The following is a 21,935-nucleotide window of genomic DNA, read 5'->3' on the forward strand; positions in this document are numbered from 1 at the left end:
TTTCACTTCGTTACTCTAACTTCGTCGCAATTTTCTCCTTACTTATGTCATTGTAAATTATATCTTAGTAAATTTCAGACTTTGTGTTTATTGTCACTAGGCCTATCTGACAGCCTAGCCTGGAGTACTACCGCGACTGGGGGAAGGGAGGTTCAGTACATTATGTGAACTGTTGCACATATATAACAGTACACAAATTGTACTATTGGCAGTAGTAAGGTGACTTCTGAAAAGACAATACACGATACAAACAAGAAACTAAACACAAAAACAAAATAGTCTAAGCTTGGATAGGAGAACCTATTCTAGGCCTAACTTAACATATAATAAGCCTAATATGTTCCGTACCTGCACTATGTTAGGCCTAGAAAAGCTATGTTGTTTTCGCAGACGATGAGTGACAATAACGTGGTTGAAGATATGATGACCAGACCAGACATCAATCAGAAGATGGAAGAAACGACCACGTTTCGGTCCGCCGAACTTGCTCACACACGACTTGATAATGGTTCAGGACGGACCGAAACGTCGTCGTTTCATTCATTACAAATTACAAATTGTAGTTTGCTCATCGTATATTGTTCTTGTATTTTTTTAACGTGTGTTGTCTTCTCATATGTCGGATTACAAGTTACAAAAGACATTGTGAGGGCGAGGCACTATGTATTAACCTATCCTCTCCTCCAAAAGTGATAGCACTACAGATTCTATAGATAAAGTGTATAAAATATGGACTGTTACAACTAAAACAGGTCCATTTTGGGCTAGTAATTTTGTAGAAGGTCCGAAAAAGAAGACAACATTCAGGCCTAACTCTTCCTAGGCCGAGTATAGTTAAAATATATACTAAATTAAATCATATATTGCGTGTGTGGTGCATGATTCCTTACTTTGGCCTAGTACACATTAGGTTCGTGTTTTCCAGTCTGCGTTATGCTCTTTAACATTTCAGTTGTACAAGGCGTGAATTTGTTTGAGTAAAACAGTCAATTATTTTGCATAATCCATCCTTAGAAGTATTACGTACTACAGGCATCATTTATGAAGGACGGACTGCAACCCCCCAGCCTACAAGGACTTGGACTTATTGGTAATTCTGTGAGTCATTTGTGTGTAATAGCTGATGAGCTCCAGTCCGCCAGAGTCTGGTGAAGAATCCTTATGAGCTGCACAGAAGGTCACTCTCCAGGCTGAACCAGAAACGCAGGCATTACCTAAATATAGTTATAGGATGAGAGCTACGCTCGTGATGTCTCGTCTTCTCAATGATCTTTGTCATGCTGTTTTCAAACTACTGCTGGTGCCGTAGTTTGAACTGCCCTCCTACTGAACTTGTTCCAACCTTCTACAACTGTTCGAAAAAGAGAACTTTAGTATATTTTGTGGCACCTTCGTTTCCTTAACTTGAACCTATGGCCTTTTGTTCTTAAAGTTGCAGGTTTCAAAAATTCCTGCTTGTCTATTTTGTAGATTCCCGACACATCTTTATACGTAGTGATCGTATCACCCCTTATCCTTCTGTCTTCTAGCTCTGGATTACATGTTCCTCTCAGCATACCGATACTGTAGTGTTGTTATGCTAGTACTGTGTAAGGTGTTAGGGTGTAGTGTGACACATTGTGTTGTATGTTTCAGCGTGAGGCGTCTGGTCGTGTCAGCGTGAGGGGGGACGAGCTACCTCTCGTGTCATCGCCGCCCCCACGACTGTCATCTCCCACCCAGGCCTCCTCTTCCCCGTCCTCCTCTTCCTCGCTCTCCTCCACGCCTCTCACCTCCCTTCGTGACGATGTTCCCCAAGCGCCCTTCCCAAGAAGTGACGTCCCAGGAGCGTCACCTTTGACCAGCACCACAAGAATGGATACTCAAGGAACTACGTCCACGACTAGTACCGCAAGAACCCCAGAAGTGATATCTATTACCTACACCCCGAGGAGGGATGTCCCATCAGCGACGTCATCTACCAGTACCCCGAGAAGGGACGCCACGTCAGCGACGTCATCTACCAGTACCCCGAGAAGGGACGCCACGTCAGCGACGTCATCTACCAGTACCCCGAGAAGGGACGCCCCGTCAACGACGTCATCTACCAGCACCCCGAGGAGGGACGCCACGTCAACGACGTCATCTACCAACACCCCGAGGAGGGACGCCACGTCAGCGACGTCATCTACCAGCACCCCGAGAAGGGACGCCACGTCAGCGACGTCTCACGCGGCATTCTTGGCCTCTAGCCTTCACGATGTCCCTCATACACTGGCTTCGACTCCCAAGAAGAACATGCCGGCTGGGGTAAGGTGTCCTGCGGTATATAGCACTGGAGTGGAAGAAGACCTTAGCTTCAATTCCAAGTCCCCGATGAGGGTAGAGATGGCATCCCTTGATACTCTGCGTACAGGTTCAAGTCCCAATAGACACAAGTCAGCGGCACCGGTGCCAGGGAGTGTCGAGGGGGCTAGTCTGCAGCTAGCTGCTACGGTGTCTGTAGCGTCTAGTCCACATTCCAGGGCTTCCAGTTCACACCAGCCACGTCCTGGCGCCCACTCAGCAACCACTAGTCCACAGAAAGTGCCAGTCAGCCCACAGCCAATCTTGGCCGGTCTACACATTCCAATCAGTCCTTATAAAATGCCAGTCAGTCCACAGAAACTACCAGTTAGTCCACAGAAACTACCAGTTAGTCCACAGAAAGTGCCAGTTAGTCCACATAAGATGCCAATTAGTCACCAAAAGAATTTACCAGTCACTCCATACAAGATACCAGTCTCACCGCAGAATATTATGCCAGTCATTCTGCCGAAAACAGCATCAGCTGCTCCACAGAAAACAACCATTAATTCACAAAGTGCACCAAATAGTGAGCAAATCACAGTCATTAGTCTACAGAAGGAGAGCGTTACCAGCCCCCTGAAAACAGCGATGAGTGCTCCTACGACACCTTCAAGGTCTCCTTGTGCATTGTCCAGCAGTCAGGCGTGGAGACCCGCGTCTCACACCACGGCCTTCGGGACCCCACCTTTACCAGGTTAGTAACGTACTGTATTCTGCTGTAAAGAATTAAATAAATTGTGACTACTCTAGGTCGTGCTCTGCTCCCTCTCATGAGAGATGTAGACGATTTATTATTACTTTGTCATATTACAGATCGGGGGAGTGGAGGCGTGGTGGTTGTGGTGAATGGAGGGCCAGTCACTGACTCCAGCCCCCGGCACTTGGAGGATGGCCAGGTCAGGTCACCGAGACAGCACAGTGTCATCTCTACAACTATTCCTGTCGGCGACATAGCGTCCTTCAGTGAGAACGAGAGCAGAGAAGCAGGCAAGGGGGAACAGAACCAGGCATGGGGTCAGCAGGTGGGCAAGAAAACGAGGAGTCCGGCATCTAGGAAATCCAGTTCGAAGTCCATTGTCCATGGAGAACCCAAGAGAAACACCCACGAGAAGAGCAAATCAGTGACGATTGTAGTAAACGACCAACAAGTGACCTACTCGAACACCCCGAACACTTATACCACCGCCAACGACCTCCAACATCCCCACGCAAACGGTATCACCAACGGAGACCTCAATCACCACCTTCCTAAGACGGCAGATGATATTAACGAGGGTGAGAGAGTAATGGTCAACGGGCACACTGTAGCCAAGGGCGACGGCGACACCACCAGACCTGCCTCTGCTGCATCCCTTCCAGGAAGCACTAAAGTAGATCCGGACATTCAGGTGAGTCCCACATCTCGACCACACCAATGACCAATGATGATCTGGTTTCCATTTTATCTATACGATTTTCACCATCATCCACGGTATATCGCCATTAACAAGCACATGGTGGACAAGTGGATGGGGGTGATGATATTCTAGAGTTGTGAAGCACCAACTATGAGTTACCAGGATGAGCCGATGACTCATGGGATTTATCTGTAAGTTATAAACGTTTGTCTCGTGTCCGTGTAGTCAAGTTGTGAGCAGTTGTGTCAGTTTATGATACGCATGTCTCACAGTCAGTCAAGATAAGCACCATTGGGTATGGACAATAATAGGATGGGTGATTGTAGTAACAGCCTTCCTCTTTGCTAGGGGGAATCATAATAAACCTTATTCTTGCACATTGGCCATGCATACTAAAAATACAATATCTCAAATTACTTTTAAAGAATATAGGAATTCTTTTTGAGACTGTTAAGACAGAGTGTTTTAATATGATTAGTTTCATCTAGACATTTTTTTTGCAAGTTTCTGTATCGAGAAAGAAAGCACGAAGGCATTGCGTATTTATTGCAACCCAGTTTCTACTCTAGCACTGTCCTGTAGCGACTATGGATGGAATGTACTTAACAAGGACATGTGTACTCAGAAAGGCACACCTTTTGTATTACTGATTCCGTATATGGCTCCATAAAGAAGGCGACAACTAAATATAACCTTTTCTAGACCTAATATTGTACATATATGTAAATTAGTCCATATGTTGCATATATTAGGCCCAGGATTGTTTATTTAGGCCTGGGACAGGTTAGGGTGATGGTTAGGTTGTTGCACTTGAAGGTATCAATAATGCAAAACGTGGAACTTTGTTTTTGGCTGCAAGAGTCTATATTTTGCACATCCACCCACAGTCACTAAAGGTGCACTAATTATTGGAGGTTTTGTTGATTTATTGAAGTCAATTGTATCAAGTGTGTTGTGTAATGTATTCCTGGAGGTTGACAAGTTAGTGTAGTGTGTCATGGAGGTTGACAAGTTAGTGTAGTGTGTCCTGAAGGTTGACAAGTCAGTGTAGTGTGTCATGGAGGTTGACAAGTTAGTGTAGTGTGTCATGGAGGTTGACAGGTTAGTGTAGTGTGTCATGGAGGTTGACAAGTTAGTGTAGTGTGTCCTGGAGGTTGACAGGTGGGTGGTGAGGTGTGGCACTGTGAGGTTGATGGGTAAATGAGTGAAGTCTTTTCATACGTTAAACAGCTGAATTAGGTAATTAGATACGAATTAGATTGAGAGAGAAGTGAGACCATGAGAGATAATGGAGAGCATGGGAGATGATGCAGAACATGAGACATGAGGGAGAGCTTTGAGAAATAAGGAAAAGAACTATAAATGATGGAGAGAATGGTGTATAATTAGTGCGTGAGAGATAAGGAAGAGCTTGAGAGATAAGGGAGAGCTTGAGGGATAAGGGAGAGCTTGAGAGATAAGGGAGAGCTTGAGAGGATAAGGGAGAGCTTGAGAGGATAAGGGAGAGCTTGAGAGGATAAGGGAGAGATAAGGAAGAGCTTGAGAGATAAGGGAGAGTTTGAGAGATAAGGAAGAGCTTGAGATATAAGGAAGAGCGTGAGAGATAAGGAAGAGCTTGAGGGATAAGGAAGAGCTTGAGGGATAAGTAAGAGCTTGAGGGATAAGAAAGAGCTTGATGGATAAGGAAGAGCTTGAGGGATAAGAAAGAGCTTGAGGGATAAGGAAGAGCTTGAGAGATAAGGAAGAGCTTGATGTATAAGGAAGAGCTTGAGGGATAAGTAAGAGCTTGAGGGATAAGGAAGAGCTTGAGGGATAAGTAAGAGCTTGAGGGATAAGGAAGAGCTTGAGGGATAAGTAAGAGCCTGAGGGATAAGGAAGAGCTTGATGGATAAGGAAGAGCTTGATGGATAAGGAAGAGCTTGAGGGATAAGTAAGAGCTTGAGGGATAAGGAAGAGCTTGAGGGATAAGGAAGAGCTTGAGGGATAAGGAAGAGCTTGAGGGATAAGGAAGAGCTTGAGGGATAAGTAAGAGCTTGAGGGATAAGGAAGAGCTTGAGGGATAAGGAAGAGCTTGAGGATAAGGAAGAGCTTGAGGGATAAGGAAGAGCTTGAGGGATAACAGAGCTTGTGAGATGAGGGAGAGCTTGACCATTAAGGGTGGCGGGTGTCGGCAGGTGCGGCCTCTGGTGGGGTGGTGGGGAGAAGCTTCCTGCAGCGGCGGCTCTGTAGTGGAGGACCCTGCCTCCTCTGATGACTGCCACCGCTCTACCCTTACTCTCGTCCACTCTCCCGCCCGTACCGTGAGTACCTGTACCACCCTGTACCTTGCTCTACCACCTTCACTCTCCCGCCCGTACCGTGAGTACCTGTACCCTGCTCTACCACCCTCGTACTGATCCACTCCCCCGCCTGTACTGAATACTGTACCAACTTGTACCCTGCTCTACCACTCACTCATCCACTCTACTGTCCATACTCGTGAGTGCCTGTACCCTTCTGTATCACTTTCACTCTGGTCCACTCCCCTCGCTTATTCTGTGAATATCTGTATCATCCTTTACTTCCATGTGTGCTATGTCTTATCTCCCTACAGCATCGTGAAAGGTCACCCTACAATCTTAAACTCTGTGTGTCTTGTTTTATATGAAGAAGGCATGCATATATATAATATAATATATAATATATGCATTTACTTTATATGTAGATATAATTAACTTGTGTTTTCCCCACATAAATACTGTACACTGAAACATTCAAACAGGTTTAAGGAAGGTGACGCAGTTGACCTTCGGGAACTTGAGAAGTGTGTGTGTGTGTGGGAGTCCTTGGCTCTCACCTGCACTCACCCATCCTGGAAGGTTGGAGAAGGAGAGAGAGAGAGAGACAAACAGTCAGACAAACAGTCAGACAGACAGACAGACAGACAGACAGACAGACAGACATACAGAGACAAGGAGAGAGAGAAAGCGACTAGGAGAGGAGAAAAGAGAGAGGGATAAGGAGGGATAAGGATCACCTTGGTCACTTCTGTAGAATAGTTCTGACCTTGCATAGTATACTGTATACACACATGTGTAGTTTTTATCCTTCCTGGTTTAACTGTAATATCATTTATAGTTTTGCCCTTTAACATACAGTACAGTATATTAATATTTTGTAAAATTAACTACTAAATTTAATATTATTTCAGATGTTTTAGGTGAACGTTTATGAATGCTACTTTTTGATCAAGTACTAATACAGTATAAGATTTGAAAATGTCTGTTTTAAAAATGTTATACTGTACAGTGTAGAGTACTGCACTTTAATTATGGGTGTCTTAACAACACTACAGTATATGGATTTTTGCAAATTCAGTCATTTTAAATTTTTTGATGTAATGCAAAATAGATTGTTCCTGTAAGTTCTTGATTAGAAAGATTTTGTATTGAGCTTGATGCAGATTGGCTTTATAGTACTCAAAATTTCAAAATATGTTACCTTACTGTTCTTTTGCCCTTATCAAATTTTGTAGTTCTGTTCAACACTTCTCTTGTGGTACACAACTTTGTTTTGTATAAGTTATCTTCTCTATATTAATGCGACACTAGTACTACATCTAGTTTGTAATGGTAATGTCTTCTCACAGACATAATAAAATAAGATAAAAAACCCACACACTTGTGTATTTGTGAAATTTATGTAAGGAATTTACACCAAGTCTTTTGCACTCTCCTGAGTGCTTTGTTAATGTCTGAGTGTGTGATTAGGACGAGATTTACATCTAATATTATTACTTTTATAGATTATTTCACACTTCTGAAAATCAATATTGTAATACTTTTCCTAACTATGGTTTGCTACAGTACTGTTACCAGCCATAATTCTATATGCTTTCTTATGTTCTTCAATTTTAATTTAAAGTTTTTCACCCTGTTTCTCCCACACAGACTTCATTACAATCTCTACAAGGTAATATATAAATTAATATAATATATACATTAATCTATAAAAGTAATAATATTAGAACTAGCAGAGGCATCAGTGGAAGGGGTTCTAATAAATACTCTGAATACTTTTGCTGGCAACAAAAGCTTTACTTTGGAAGATAGCTTTACTAGAATAATGATTCTGAGTGAATTAAAATTAGATATCAATAAATGGATGAATGAAAGCAGTCCCATTGGCCACATTGCTTGGGGTATAGAGAGGTTTATGAGGGATAGTATCCAGATGAACACCTCTAATAATAACTCCAGTTCCCAGAATAGCAGGATTACAGAAAAAACACATGACCATAATTCTGTAGAAGAGATTACCGCAGATACATCAGTAGTCGGGAATAGAGGTAATATGGTCAGGAGGTCAAGAAGGATAAGAAGATTGGACCCTGAATAACAGCCTCATTAGACGTTGAGATGCAAGTCTCGTCTTAATTACACACTCAGACCTTGACAAAGCACTCAGGAGAATGCAAATGACTTGGTGTAAATTCCTTACACAAATTTCATAAATACACAAGTGTGGGTTTTTTATCCTATATCTAGTTTGTTAGAATACAGCAAGACCCTCGAATACTTTATCTAGCTTGTTGAAGTACACAAAGACACTACAGTACTTGAACAAGCTAATTAAAGTACTCGAGTGTCTTGCTGTACTTCAACAAGTTAAAGTACAGCAAGAAACTCGAGTACTTTAACCCTTACACTGCTACAGCCTGGGCTGTAAATGGGGGTATAAGCTTGGGCTAGGTGAAAATATATTTGAATTAAGTGAAAATTAATATTAAATGTTAAATCTTCAACTTATTGGCTTCAGCGTCGTGAAAGTTTCATCCCAATATTTTCAGAAATGGATTTTAGACAGTTTTTTTAAAAGAAGAACATTTGTTGATAAGGATAACAGCGCCTATTAACTGGATGTTACGGCCCTCTTGGGTCGCAACTGGGTTCTTTCTCTGATGTTAGTAGAGTTAGGGTATCCGGCCCCAAGCTAGTACTGGCTTTCAAGAGGTGTGCTCCGTAACGCAAGTAAATTAAAGGGGAAGGGATAAAACTGCTCAGAAATAAATATATATTCACCACCACCAATAAATAAATATATAAACAGTCATTCACCGAGGCTATCACTACACTTATGTACACGTCTTGTCTTCTTCTGAAGACACAGGATGCTCTGCTTAACGGTGCTCAAGACGAGTAGCCCTGGTTCTCTTTTTGTGGCCTCTCGATTAGATCCTTAGATTCTCTTAGCGAGTCTACCCCGGCCACAGGCCAGCCAAAACACAATCCCACTGGGTGCACCGTCGTGGAGGCCGTCAACCACAAATCCAGCCTGTAGCTGGCAGGTTCCAATCAGCTACGCTGCGTAGGCCACTCCACGACCGATACAAGGGTTGCGAGCCCTAGGCAGGAGCCTCGTGTGATTCCACAGATCACTCTCTTCACCATAACACCCCAGTGGTTAGTCTTCTCCACCAGTCAGTCCCGGGTACGACAAATCCTCAACTGCCACGTCACAGGCAGACTAACACAACAGTGTTCATCCGGGGGGTGACTCACAACTTCTGCAGCTAACACTTGGAGATTCTACAGCTGCCTTGGGTAGACTGATCCACCTTCCATTACAGCAGTCCCAGGTCGACTCTGTAATTAGACACGTCATCAGTACTAATGACACTCTAGGGCACCTCACTCACAGGCTTAGACACAAACGTCCACCTATCCGCTCCATAGATGGCGTTGCTGTCCAAGCATCACCTCACCAGAGGTCAGCAGCAGCTGTGTTATGAGCTGATCATGATGGGAAACTAGCCCTTGTGGCCAGTATATCTCGTCCTCACTAGATGGCGCCGTCAATTTGGAGGGGGTTTCGGGAGCTGACCCACAGATGGCGCGGTCGTCACTGCTCCGTGCTCGGACGCTGGGCTCGGGTCCGTAACACTGGAACTGAGGGATAATGCAGTAATAAGGTGATGCAAGCACCTGTCTGATGCACAAAGAAGAATAGTAGTTAGAAGTGCCCACAAAGTGGATATGCAGCTGGTGCTTTTATAGCAGTGCTGAGTAATACATAATAACACAAATAAAATAGGAAAGTATGTTATTATGCTCTGTTTTGTTATATATCATACAAATATATTGTTAAATAGTAATACATGTTACTTTTACCAATATCCACAATTTTTTTTTTAGGGGAAATTTTTTGTTTTTGTTTTCTCTTCTTCGTTTATTATCTGATTTTGTTGTAACCTCTACATCCGGGAGAATGCATACTTTTTCGTAACTATGTGAAGAAAGAATTAAATTGGTCAACAAATAAATCGGTCATAACTGGCAGAACTTGGGACTTTGAATTTTTTTGGGCTAATTTTTTCACAGATTTCAAACTCTATTTTCCCTTGTATCTTTAGATTGTTTTGATGATTAGGGACCAGATTAGGGCTTTTTGACTTATATAAAGTATACCCTAAATATATCTCCTAAATCATTATAATTATTATAATTATCCCTATATTTTGTTTTTTTGGGGGTTGTTTTTTCTCGACTTCATTTCAACACATATTGACCTGCAATTTTCAATTCAAGTACGAATGTCAAGACGAGAGTTCGAATCACACACATTGCTCCAATTTATTTTCTCATTGCTATATCACATGTGTGTGATTCTCTTATGTTTTATTATTATTATTATTATTATTATTATTATTATTATTATTATAATACTTGCGTTATGAATTTATCCAGTGGGTTTAGTTCATCACTTATGATGCAGCAGCTCACCAATTTAAAAATGGTTATGCTGGTGTGAAGACTATAATAGCTTGCAATACCTCCTTCTCTTAAGTTTAGCTGTACAAGTACTGTATTCTAACTTGTCAGCTTAAAGTACACTACTGTACTTATTTACAACACAAGATGAATTGCATGATACAAAACATGTGTAGCTATTGTTGGGGATAACTATAATATCCTTGATGCCCTGTCTGACCCTTGTTCTCACCTACCTTGCCCAGCTGTCGAGAGCAGTGTCTATCATACTTGTAAGTACCTCTCTCCTATTCCTCTCCATTACTTGTTTTTACTACAAATGCATGGATGCCCATCTTCTCAAATTTGACACACTCTTAACACCATATTTAAAGCTTATTTCTCATGGTTTCTAAATAAATACAGTATACATAATTTCATTGATTTTATATTAAGTGTTTGATTATGTGTTAAATATTTTAATAAATAATTTTCTCATGTTTCATTTTATAATTCAAACTTATCAGTTATGTGAAAATAGATTTGTATGTTGAAATATTTAAACTGAGAGGCTCTTTTGAAATAAACAATTTCTGTAATTTTTATTTATTTTATATTATTTGCGAGTGTTACTTGTTCTTGGATTGACATCTGTAAGCGGCATGTACAGTATGTGCTTGTGTGTTCGTGCGGTGTCGTGAGTATATTTGGCTTTTAATTTGCTACTTTCATATCTTGATGCATATATTTCTCCAGTACCTGAGTGGTGAGACTGGAGACACAGTGGGAGGTGAAGACTCAGGGGAGGCATGGAGTGGTGTTGTATCAGGCGTGTGTGGTGTGGTCCTCATTGTTGGTGCTGCATCACTCCTCCGGCTACCATGCTTACTCTATGAATATGGAGCAGGTATAGTGTGACGTTCACTTTTTTTTCTGGAAAGATTCTCTCCTACCTTAATTTGATTGATCATGCCATCTTCTAATGTTAGCACAAGATCTAGAACGCTGTTACCTTGGATGGGCTCTGTCACATGCTGTGTTTTTTTTTTTTTTTTTTTTTTTTTTTTTTTTTTTTTTTTTTTTTTTTTTTGAGATATATACAAGAGTTGTTACATTCTTGTACAGCCACTAGTACGCGTAGCGTTTCGGGCAAGTCCTTAATCCTATGGTCCCTGGAATACGATCCCCTGCCGCGAAGAATCGTTTTTTCATCCAAGTACACATTTTACTGTTGCGTTAAACAGAGGCTACAGTTAAGAAATTGCGCCAAGTAAATCCTCCCCGGCCAGGATACGAACCCATGACATAGCGCTCGCGGAACGCCAGGCGAGTGTCTTACCACTACACCACGGAGACTGCCCATCTTTCTGTTCAAGAAAGGAGTCTGGAATCAGGACAAGAAATTGTCTCCTTCCAGACTCATCCAATCTATTAAGTGTCTCATGGTTAAAGTTCCCCATTATAAGGGCTTGGGCTTCAGCATTTGTTCCATTATGCAAATCTGTAACTTCCCTTGCTTTTGCCGAGTCTACCTTGTAGCTTACTCCCACTGTTAGTTTACCATCATTTTGAGCTAGTATATTGCACCATACAGATTCTGAGGATCCCATATTTCCTAGGTTAGGTTCATATTATAAGATGCTTGTTTGTTTTCAAATATTTTTATTTATTTTTTGTTTATATACTGTACAGTATATACAAGAAGGTACTTTGGGTTTATGATAGTACATAGCATTGATGTTTGTATATTCTTGCAATGCCACTAACACGCAAGCATTTCGGGCAGGTCCTTTAATCTAACAGATAATTTTAAGTAGGTCATTTGTAGCATAATTTGAAAAATATTAACAGGTACATTCTAAGAAAATTTGAAGAAAATTAATAGGTACATTGTAGTAAAATTTTAGGATTATCAACAGGTACATTGTAGCATAATTTAAGGATTATTAATAGGCACATTGTAGAAAATTTACATTTAACATAACAATTATAATATAAGTTGATAGCAGTGATTACAATGGTGAAGCTGTATGGCTTAGGCACATATATTGGGGGAGTGGGTAGCACATGATACAGTGCGAATTTGAAGCACTAGGTAGGAAACGTACCTTACCTTAATTAAAGATTACCTTACATTTTATTGTATGTTGATACCTGGAGTTTATACCAGTGAGTGTGCCTTTTGTTTACAATAAATGTGCATTCAAGATGGGTTTTTTCATTCCATTCTATACTTAACAACAAGGTTTTATTTTAGGGACAATCTTTTCTATCATGTTCATCAATAACCATGACAAAATCACAAAGATCACCATCACATTTACAAATGGCACAAAATTCAATGATAACCTGGGAAGTGAAAATGGTATTCATGCATTGCAAAATGATCAACATGAACTGCCTATACTAGTACTGTATTTTTCCTCAGTTGATCTAGCTGTATCTCTGTATAGTGTATTGTATTGTATATACTGTATTGTGTCAATAATTTTTTCATATTACATAACTTGCATTCACATTTTCTGTCATCAAATTATTGATCTGGACTGCAATGTGTGTTTGAGGTTTTGTGAAAATATATAATTTACACACACAAACTGTTGTAAAAACCCACTGTACTTTCTTGTGAATATAGTATATAAATAAAAAATTAATTAAAATACAATAGTACCTTATGTGGCCCTTCTCAAATTTGAAGTGTCTAAGAATGCACCACAATGTAAAACTTGGAGTCGACTATGCTGTATTGTGTAGAATTAATGCATATTTTATTACATTATGACATGTGTGTAGAATATGATTTGTATGTTGTAGGAAGCTTTCTGGCAGCATGGTGTGCAGTCCTGGTGGTGATAGCAGCCCCACTTGCATACTTGGAGGCTTGTCTTTCTCAGTTCAGTAGCTCAGCAGCCCTTGCAGTTTGGCGTCTTATTCCCATAGCTAGAGGTTAGTGGTACGAGACATTGAATTCCTTGTTTTTCTTACTGTATGAGCAAAAGTCACAAAATCTCTTCTCTTATCTGTAATGCTGCTGATAGGTCATAGTTTTGCTTGGATCCTTCTCATCCAAAGTTGTGGAGCTCCCCTTGAATGACATATAGTTCCAGTGCTTGGCCTTCAGTGCTTGGCCTTTCAATCAAAATTCAATCACACCAACTCACTATTAAATGACTTCATTTGTAAAAAAAAAATTATTACTGTATTGTCATGTTAAGTAAATTAGCATAATTTTCTAGTAGTATCTCCCAGCCTTGGAGCATTCTTTTGTTAATTACTTCCTTAAAACAGTACTGTACTAGAAGTAAGACAGCCTTGTTTCTGCATAAAATAAAAATAATAAAATAAAGAATTGCATTGACAACTTCAGGTGTTGGATGGTCGACAGTGGTGGTGTGTTTCTACTGGGCAGTTGTTGTGTTGGGTTATGTGGCCCCAGTCATCCACTACACTTTACTGTGGATTAATTCAGCACTTCTCCAGGTCAGTTCTATATGTTTTTGTATAGTTAGTGAGCCAGCAACCTCCATATACACTGCTTATCTTATTGCAGTTCCAAATTATTCATTAAAATGTCCCACTTACTGTAATAGTGTAACATAGTGTATTAACTGTGCAAGTTTAGAAATTCATTTCTCAATACTAATATAGTGTGATACTTCCTGTATAAAGAAAATATTCTTTGAGCTTATGAAAAGCTCTTTTCTGAGCCTCGTATTCTACTGATCCCAAACGTTAAACCCATACTAATTGCCTAAAAGACAATTTCAGTCAGACAAGATGGCATATGGCACTGGTGCTACAAGACCAATAGTGCTCTTACATCATAATATTAGGTACTTGGGAGTCATTAGAATCAGAATCTATCCAGTACTAGAATAAACCATAAACCATCATTTGCCAGTCAGATGACTGGCAAAGGTTTTTTAATGCCGATAAATGAAAGACCTTGCATGTGGAGCATAACAATCTACGTAACAACTACCAAATTAACAGCACTACATTACAACAGATAGAAGAAGAAAAGGACCTGGAGTCAGAATCCATCATTCACTAAAAGTTGCACAACAAGTGGGAGCAGCAGTAAGAAAAGTGAACCAAATCGTGGGAATAATCAAGCGTACCTTTACATTCAAGGAAAAGAAAGTAGTCATTCAATTGTATAAGTCAATTGTATATTAATAGGTTATATATTAATAACCAAACCCACACGTGTGTGGTTTGCATTTTTTGTTCTCGACCACATTACTGTGACATTCTTTGCAAATTCATGACTGTCATTTAGTAAAGAGTTACTGTGTATAACTTTGAACAATGTAGACTTTTTGAGATTAAGATATATAAATTTTCTGTGTTTTTTATAAGGCAAACTCGTACTTGGAACAGCATTTACCATCTAACAGTAGGTACAGTAGTTATCACTTATATATGTATGAATGTTTGTCACAAAATGACTTATAACACCCTTTGTGGCACAAGTGTGCAGTCATAGTCATGAAATATTCCTGTAGTAAACTGTATCCACCAACTCTTATGTGCAAATATACGATGGCTAGACAAACATATGAGGGTTAGCCAATATGTATACAGAGGGTTAGCCAAATGTGTGAGGGCTAGCCAAAAGCAAGAGGGCTAGCCAAGTGCACAAGGGCTAGCCAAATATATAGAGGGTTAGCCAAACGTACGAGGGCTAGCCAAATGTACGAGGACTAGGCATATTTACAGTGGGTTATCCAAATGCACGAGAGCTAGCTAAATGTACGAGGGGTAGGCATATGCATGAAGGCTATGAAAATGTACAGTGGATAGCCAAATATACAGCAGGGTACCCAAATGTATGAGGGCTAGCCAAATGTGTCAGGGCTAGCCAAATGTATGAGGGCTAGCCAAATGTGTGAGGGCTAGCCAAGTGTATGAGGGTTAGCCAAATGTGTGAGGGCTAGCCAAGTGTATTAGGGGTAGCAAAATAAATGAGATACCTAGCCAAATAAATAAGGGCTAGCAAACTATAAAGAGGAGTTAGCCAAATGTATGAGAGCTAGCTAAATATACAGAGGGTAGCCAAATATAGAAGGGCTAGGCAAATGTATGATGGCTAGCCAAATATACAGAAGGTAGTTATATGTATGAGGTTTAGCTAAATATAAAGTAGAGTAGCCAAATTTACAAGGGGGTAGCTAAATGTATGACGGTTAGCTAAATGTATGAGGGCCAAACAAATGAATGAGGGCTAGCCAAATATAAAGATGGATAAGTCAAAAGTACGAGGGCTGTATGAGGGCTAGCCTAATGTACGAGAGTTAGCCAAATGTACGAGGGCTAGTCAAATGTATGAGAGCTTGCCAAATGTACGAGGGTTAGCCAAATGTGTGAGACCTAGCCAAATGTACGAGGGCTAGCCAAATGTACAAGGGCTAGCAAAATGTATGAGGGCTAGTTAAATGTATCAGGGTTAGCCAAATGTACAAGAGGGGTAAGCCAGAAGTATAGGGTGAAAAATTAATTGTACAAAATGAAACCAACTGTATGTGAGGTAGGCAAATTAAAATGACCTTGATTCAGTTACTGCATTAATACTGTGTTATCTTGTTTCATTAGACTCTCCTCAGTCATTAATTATGTTGGTTTAATAGTTGATCATTTATGTTTCAGAAGGCTGTGTCACCATTGTGTAGTGACAGCATCAACAACTACACCAACACCGGTGATTGGAGTGTCGACTACCATAGGTCTGAGTCACATGCGGATGTGTGATATATTGTGTGTGTGTGTGTGTGTGTGTGTAATTACCTAAGTAATTACCAAAATGTAGTTACAGGATGAGAGCTACGCTCATGGTGTCCTGTCTACCCAGCGCTCTGTCATATAATACTTTGAAGCTACTGACAGTTTTGACCTCCACCACCTTCTCACTTAACTTGTTCCAATCATCTACCACTCTGTTTGTGAAAGTGAATTTTCTTATTTCTTCGGCATCTTTGTTTAGTTAGTTGAAATCTATGACTTCTTGTTCTTGGAGTTCCAGGTCTCAGGAAATCTTCCCTATCAATTTTATCAATTTGTTACTATTTTGTACGTAGTGATCATATCACTTCTTTTTCTTCTGTCTTCTAGTTTTGGCATATCTAATGCCTCTAATCTCTCCTCGTAGCTCTTGCCCTTCAGTTCTGGAAGCCACTTAGTAGCATGTTTTTGCACCTTTTCCAGTTTGTTGATGTGCTTCTTAAAATATGGGCACCACACAACCGCTGCATATTCTAGCTTTGGCCTAACAAAAGTCATGAACAATTTCTTTAGTATTTCACCATCCATGTATTTAAAAGCAATTCTGAAGTTTTTTTTAAACTTACTTGGATTCTGCAGCCTCTCCGAGACACAAACCAGGGTTTTACACAATTCCCCCCATGTACTTGAGCTATGTCAATAGGCCGTTTGTGTCTCGGAGAGGCTGCAGGATCCAAGTAAGTTCAGTAGAACTTCTGGTTTCAACTCTTTTACCATGTCGTAACTCAGTCGATTAAGGCAGCGTCTGGGATGCTCTCGGACGTAGGTTTGAATCCTCGTCACGGCCCTTGTGGATTTGTTCTTACTATTTTTGCTTTCATTCACTATATACAGACGTTATATATATGTATCTGCATGTTTTGTTCACCATAGCGAACCACTAAGCTGGTATAATAAGCACAGACAGCAACAGGTGGCCATACAGATTTGGCAGACGACTATACAGCCCTCCCACCCTCAACATTACTCCTCCCACAGCACAGTGCAAATTATCACAACAATCATGTTATTATCAGAACCCTGGTCATTTTTATCATGGTCAGGGGTCTTCTGTAATACTATCATCGCTAAATAAGACCAGTGACATATTTTTGACATTTTTAGGCAATGCTGTGGTCACAAGCTGAACAGCAGTACTATGAGCTCATGCTGCGTGTGCCAGCATTGTGGCTCACTCAGTATTGAGGTTTTCACACCAGGGAATGTTGCCCACGATTTAAAAAAAAAATGGCGTCTGTTTACAAGAGCCCTGAGGAAGGTGATGTGAACCCCTGTGTAGCCGTGGGCCGATTAAATCTTGCGCAGTACTCCAAAACGTCATATGAAGGGTTGCGCACTTTTGTGTCAGTTACTCAACACGTCATGAAGTGTTTTTTTCCCCCCTCACCTTGCCCGAAACGCTATGCGTACTAGTGGCTTTATGTATTGTATGTACTACAGTATCTCTATCTTTAAATCCATCATTATGTATGTAACTCAATGGATGTACCTTTACCTGAATAAAGAATCTGAATCTGTGTTGCGCAGTTTAAGGGTTAGAGTCAAAATCCACCACTCACTAAAAGTTGCACAACAGATGGAAGCAGCAGTCAGTACAGCTAACCAAACTCTCAAAATAATCAAGTGTACTTTTAACTCTTAAGAAAAAGATGGTAATGATTCAACTGTATAAATCTCTGGTGCGTCCCCATTTGTATTACTGTATCCAAGCATAGAAGCCTCATTTTCAGAAGGACATGGCTGCTCTGGTGAAAGTGCAACACCGGGCAACAAAAGTCATTCCAGAGCTAAGTCATTTCTTGTATCAGGAATGGTTGAAGCCCACAAGACTAACAACATTGGAAACCAGGCATGACAGGGCAGATCTCATTGAAACTTTTAAAATACCAAACAAGTTAGAGGATGTTGATTCGGACAATTTCTTCAAAAGGTCAGATGTAGCACAAACAAGGAGCAACGGTTTCAAGCTCAACAAGCCACAATTTAGGACTGAGAACAGGAGATGCTTTTTCACCCACAGGGTTATAACTCCATGGCACTGCTACCTGCTGAGGCCGTAAATGCCAATTCTGTGTTAAGTTTTAAAATCTACCTGGAAAAGATCATCATGGCAAATGGGGGGGACCTTTGACAAGCCACCGGCTTCTTGTTCTCATTGAGGTCACTAGAGTTAGTGGCCCTCAGTTAAGTCAGGTATCTTACATTTTGCTTCACTGAAGTTCTGTGCTTGTGATTTTATATAAAACTAGAGAGTTGACTGTATTATCAAATATTCTGAGTAATTTTTAAAGAATATTTCCTTATTAACTTCTATATTAATATATTAGCATTTACTGTTAACAAAGACACAGGGAGAAGCCTCTTCTATAAAGTTCAATGTTACTGATATTTGATATATGAACTAGCATAATGCATAATATGTTGAGCAATATAATTGTGGGAAACCAATGTCTTATACAGTTAAGGATTTATATATAAAAAAGTAGGGTTTTCAGATTTATATACATGTATTTATAAATCTATTTTTAAAGTATAATTTATAACAAATTATAGTTTTTAAAGATTTATATATAAAAAGATTTACTGGTTTTCTTTACAGATTATGCGTGTATGAACTGCCAGATGAGTGGCAGTCAGGGGTGGAGTTGACCTTTGTTTGGCCACTTCCTGCAGTCATGGCAGCTACTGTTCTTACCACCTCTATTATGTATGTAATAGTTTTGATAAACTCATTTAATTATTTTAAGTGTCAAGTAATTCATTGTTGCCTGATTCACTAGGCCAGAAGTCATTTTTAAAAATATCCATTTTGTTTTATTGAGTTGTCCCACTTGTTTACTTCTAAAGGAAAGATTCCTCGGTACCATTAGATGGGATCATGCATGGTTAGGATTGGTTGACACTTTGACACTTGCAAAACATAGATCTTTGGAAATATCTCTGCCAAGTCATGCGGTTGCTAGGGAAATGCTGGAGAATATTCAGTCCAGTAAGGAATGACCTCTGAAAGGTTCATTCCTATATACTTTATACAAATTCCTTCCAAGCACTGCACTTTCACTAACCTGTAGTTGGCCTGCTTGGCTGTTACCCCTGACCATCATCAGGTTAGGGTTGCTCGCCCACAACAATTATTATGTGTCTGCTTTGCCTCAGGTGGTTCATTTCTTTCTTTCAAGCATTTGCTTGATTTTACCTAACCTTGCATGGTAAAGAAAGCCAGATTCTGACCTACTAGCTCTCAGGAGGTTAGTATGGTCTTAGAGGCCATGTGGAATTAAGTGATTTTATTATACCAGTGCAGCAGCTCCAAGGAGCTACTGAGGGCCCACCAGAAAAGTGTGTATCATTACACTCAATGTCACTCTTCGTAATGAAGACAGGTACTGTAGAGCAAAGATTTTATACTTGTTGAGCAACTTTCAGTAACTAGTAGATCATTATTCCAAAGTTCTCTTCTTTTTCAGTCTGCTGCTGGATCATATTGTTAATATGGCAGTTATGGGTATTGTTATGCCCCTACATGTAAAGGTCTTATATTTTTCAAAATTAAAAGCATTTACTAATCTTCTGACATTTGTGGATTTCATGTTGAGTATTCTTGCCACATAAACCTCCCAATCTAGACATTTTAGAGTAAAGTCACACCTGTGTCAACAATCTGCCTTTATCTTTATTGTCAAAACTGTGAATAACAAATCCCCAAACAGCAAATGTCTGCTGTACTTCCTAACTTCTAAGCAAACTTGTTTAAAAATTGTACTTTAATTTTAACAAAGTTTCAGAATGTGTATTCTCTTTTATTAAGTTTGAAAAATAGATGCACCTTGTCTTGGCCTAGCTTGCATGTATCTGTCAAGCTCACTTAAAAATGAATGTTTGTATCTTGAGCAAAATTATTTATGTATGGATGTCCCTTCTCTGATTAAATAATTTCCAGATTTATAGCCATATATTTTAATACAGTGTAATTTATCTTGAGAACAGAGCTGCTTGTGGAGCGCACACCCTGGCAGGAATTACTGGAGCTATGGCAATATTAGCGGTCATAGGTGAGTACTGCACCATAAACCTGGGATTTTTTAGGAGTAGGAATGATCAACATTTCTTATTACCTTCTGTTCTTATATTTTCATCAAAGGATAAATAAACAAATGCTACAATTGGGTGCCCAACAGAGAGAGAGAGAGAGAGATTTGTTTTCTAATGTCTGACAGTTCTGCCAGTCTTGCTTGTTGCCAAAATGGGATTACAGTAGACCATTTTAATAATAGTAAGCAAATGGCGTAGGACTACATGGGATAATCAACTCTGGGTGATACATACATTGACTTCAGTATTTATTATGCAGGTGGTGCTGCTATATATACACAGGAAATCATCAAGCACTCTTAAGTGCAGAGCTATAGGCCATGAGGTGTTAATACAAACCAATTGGCCTCTATGTCCATTTGATTCTAATCATTTCACAACATATCTATAATAATACTGTACAAAAGCAAATGTTTCATGATGTGTATGTGCATAAAACCACAGCTGTGTGCTGTTGGTGTCTGCCTTGTGCTATGAACATCATAACCAGCATTGTGTTCACTGATATCTGAACCTTTCACATAGTCTTTTTGCCACAAATTTGAACAAATTTGCCACAAATGTTCCTATTAGTACTCTTACCTTATCTGTTAGATTAAGGACCTGTCCAAAATGCTATGCATGTTAGTGGTTTTCCCAGAAAGTAAGAACACCAGTGTTATCTACTCTCACAAACCCAATTTACCTTCTTGTAAATAAATAAATAAAATAAATTTAAAATGGAATCTCAGAAGAGTTGATAACTGCTTTAAATATAGACATTCTAGTTCACAGAGAGCCTGATAAAGTATATGGATGCTGAAGACTGTAAAGGTCTAATATTTGTGACAAATGAGTTAAATTAAATTAAATTAAATTAAATTAAATGTAATTAAATTAAATTAAAAATTTTATTCACGTAAAAGTACATACATAGAAGATGATTTACAAACATAATGTTGGATTTATAGATAGAGCTAGTACATACAATACCTAAAGCCACTAATACGCACAGCATTTCAGGCAAGGTGTGGGAGAAAAAGCACTTAGACGAAAGCTTAACAGTAATTGAGAATAAAGAATAAATTATGATGTAAAAGGAATAAAAAAAAGGGGAGATATATATATACATGGCAGAAATCAGCAATTATACAAGTTGGTCAACAAACAGTACTGTTTGAAAATAGCAAGACCTGGGTTGACATTTAGGGGGTAAGGTAGCTTACATGGAGTTTATTAGCTAGTATTGTACTTAGTTTTTCTCTTAAACTGGTTGAGACAAGTACAGCCTTTGACATGATTGGGAAGGTCTTTCCATATTCTGGGACCCTTGATTTGTAGAGCATTTCTAGTTTGGTTAAGGTGCACTCTTAGAATATCAAATAGGTATTTGTTTCTGGTGTGGTGCCCATGGGTCTGTTACAACCTTCTAGGAAGCGTTGAAGGTCAGGATTGGCATTACAGTTCAGAGTTTTAAATATATAGAGTACACTTGAGAGGATGTACAGCGACTTAATATCTAATTTGATATTGTTCTAATAACAGCTTTGTGTTGAGTAATTAGAGGACATAGATGGTTTTGGGTTGTAGAACCCCAAGCACAAATACCACTATTGAGATAAGGATAGAT

The 21,935-nt window shown here is 39.7% G+C and overlaps 1 protein-coding gene across 7 annotated transcripts in view; it reads left to right on the plus strand.

Annotated features, from left to right (window-relative positions):
• Positions 1 to 21,935, plus strand: part of LOC123767583 (uncharacterized) — a 95,263-nt gene that overhangs the window by 37,935 nt on the left and 35,393 nt on the right. For 6 of the 7 annotated variants that reach the window (XR_011223946.1, XM_045757341.2, XM_045757336.2 and 3 more), the window contains exons 3-11: positions 1,636 to 3,022; positions 3,142 to 3,716; positions 5,900 to 6,025; positions 11,210 to 11,360; positions 13,268 to 13,399; positions 13,821 to 13,933; positions 16,103 to 16,179; positions 18,834 to 18,941; positions 20,222 to 20,286. Coding sequence is in view for 6 of the 7 variants with exons in the window: in XM_045757341.2 (XP_045613297.1) it covers positions 1,636 to 3,022; positions 3,142 to 3,716; positions 5,900 to 6,025; positions 11,210 to 11,360; positions 13,268 to 13,399; positions 13,821 to 13,933; positions 16,103 to 16,179; positions 18,834 to 18,941; positions 20,222 to 20,286 (2,734 nt within the window). In the remaining variant the exon portion in view is untranslated. The remainder of the gene's footprint in view (positions 1 to 1,635; positions 3,023 to 3,141; positions 3,717 to 5,899; positions 6,026 to 11,209; positions 11,361 to 13,267; positions 13,400 to 13,820; positions 13,934 to 16,102; positions 16,180 to 18,833; positions 18,942 to 20,221; positions 20,287 to 21,935) is intronic. The other variant, XM_069310609.1, reaches the window with a different exon arrangement.

This window comes from Procambarus clarkii, chromosome 67 (genome assembly GCF_040958095.1).
Source record: "Procambarus clarkii isolate CNS0578487 chromosome 67, FALCON_Pclarkii_2.0, whole genome shotgun sequence".
NCBI classification, from domain to species: domain Eukaryota; kingdom Metazoa; phylum Arthropoda; class Malacostraca; order Decapoda; family Cambaridae; genus Procambarus; species Procambarus clarkii.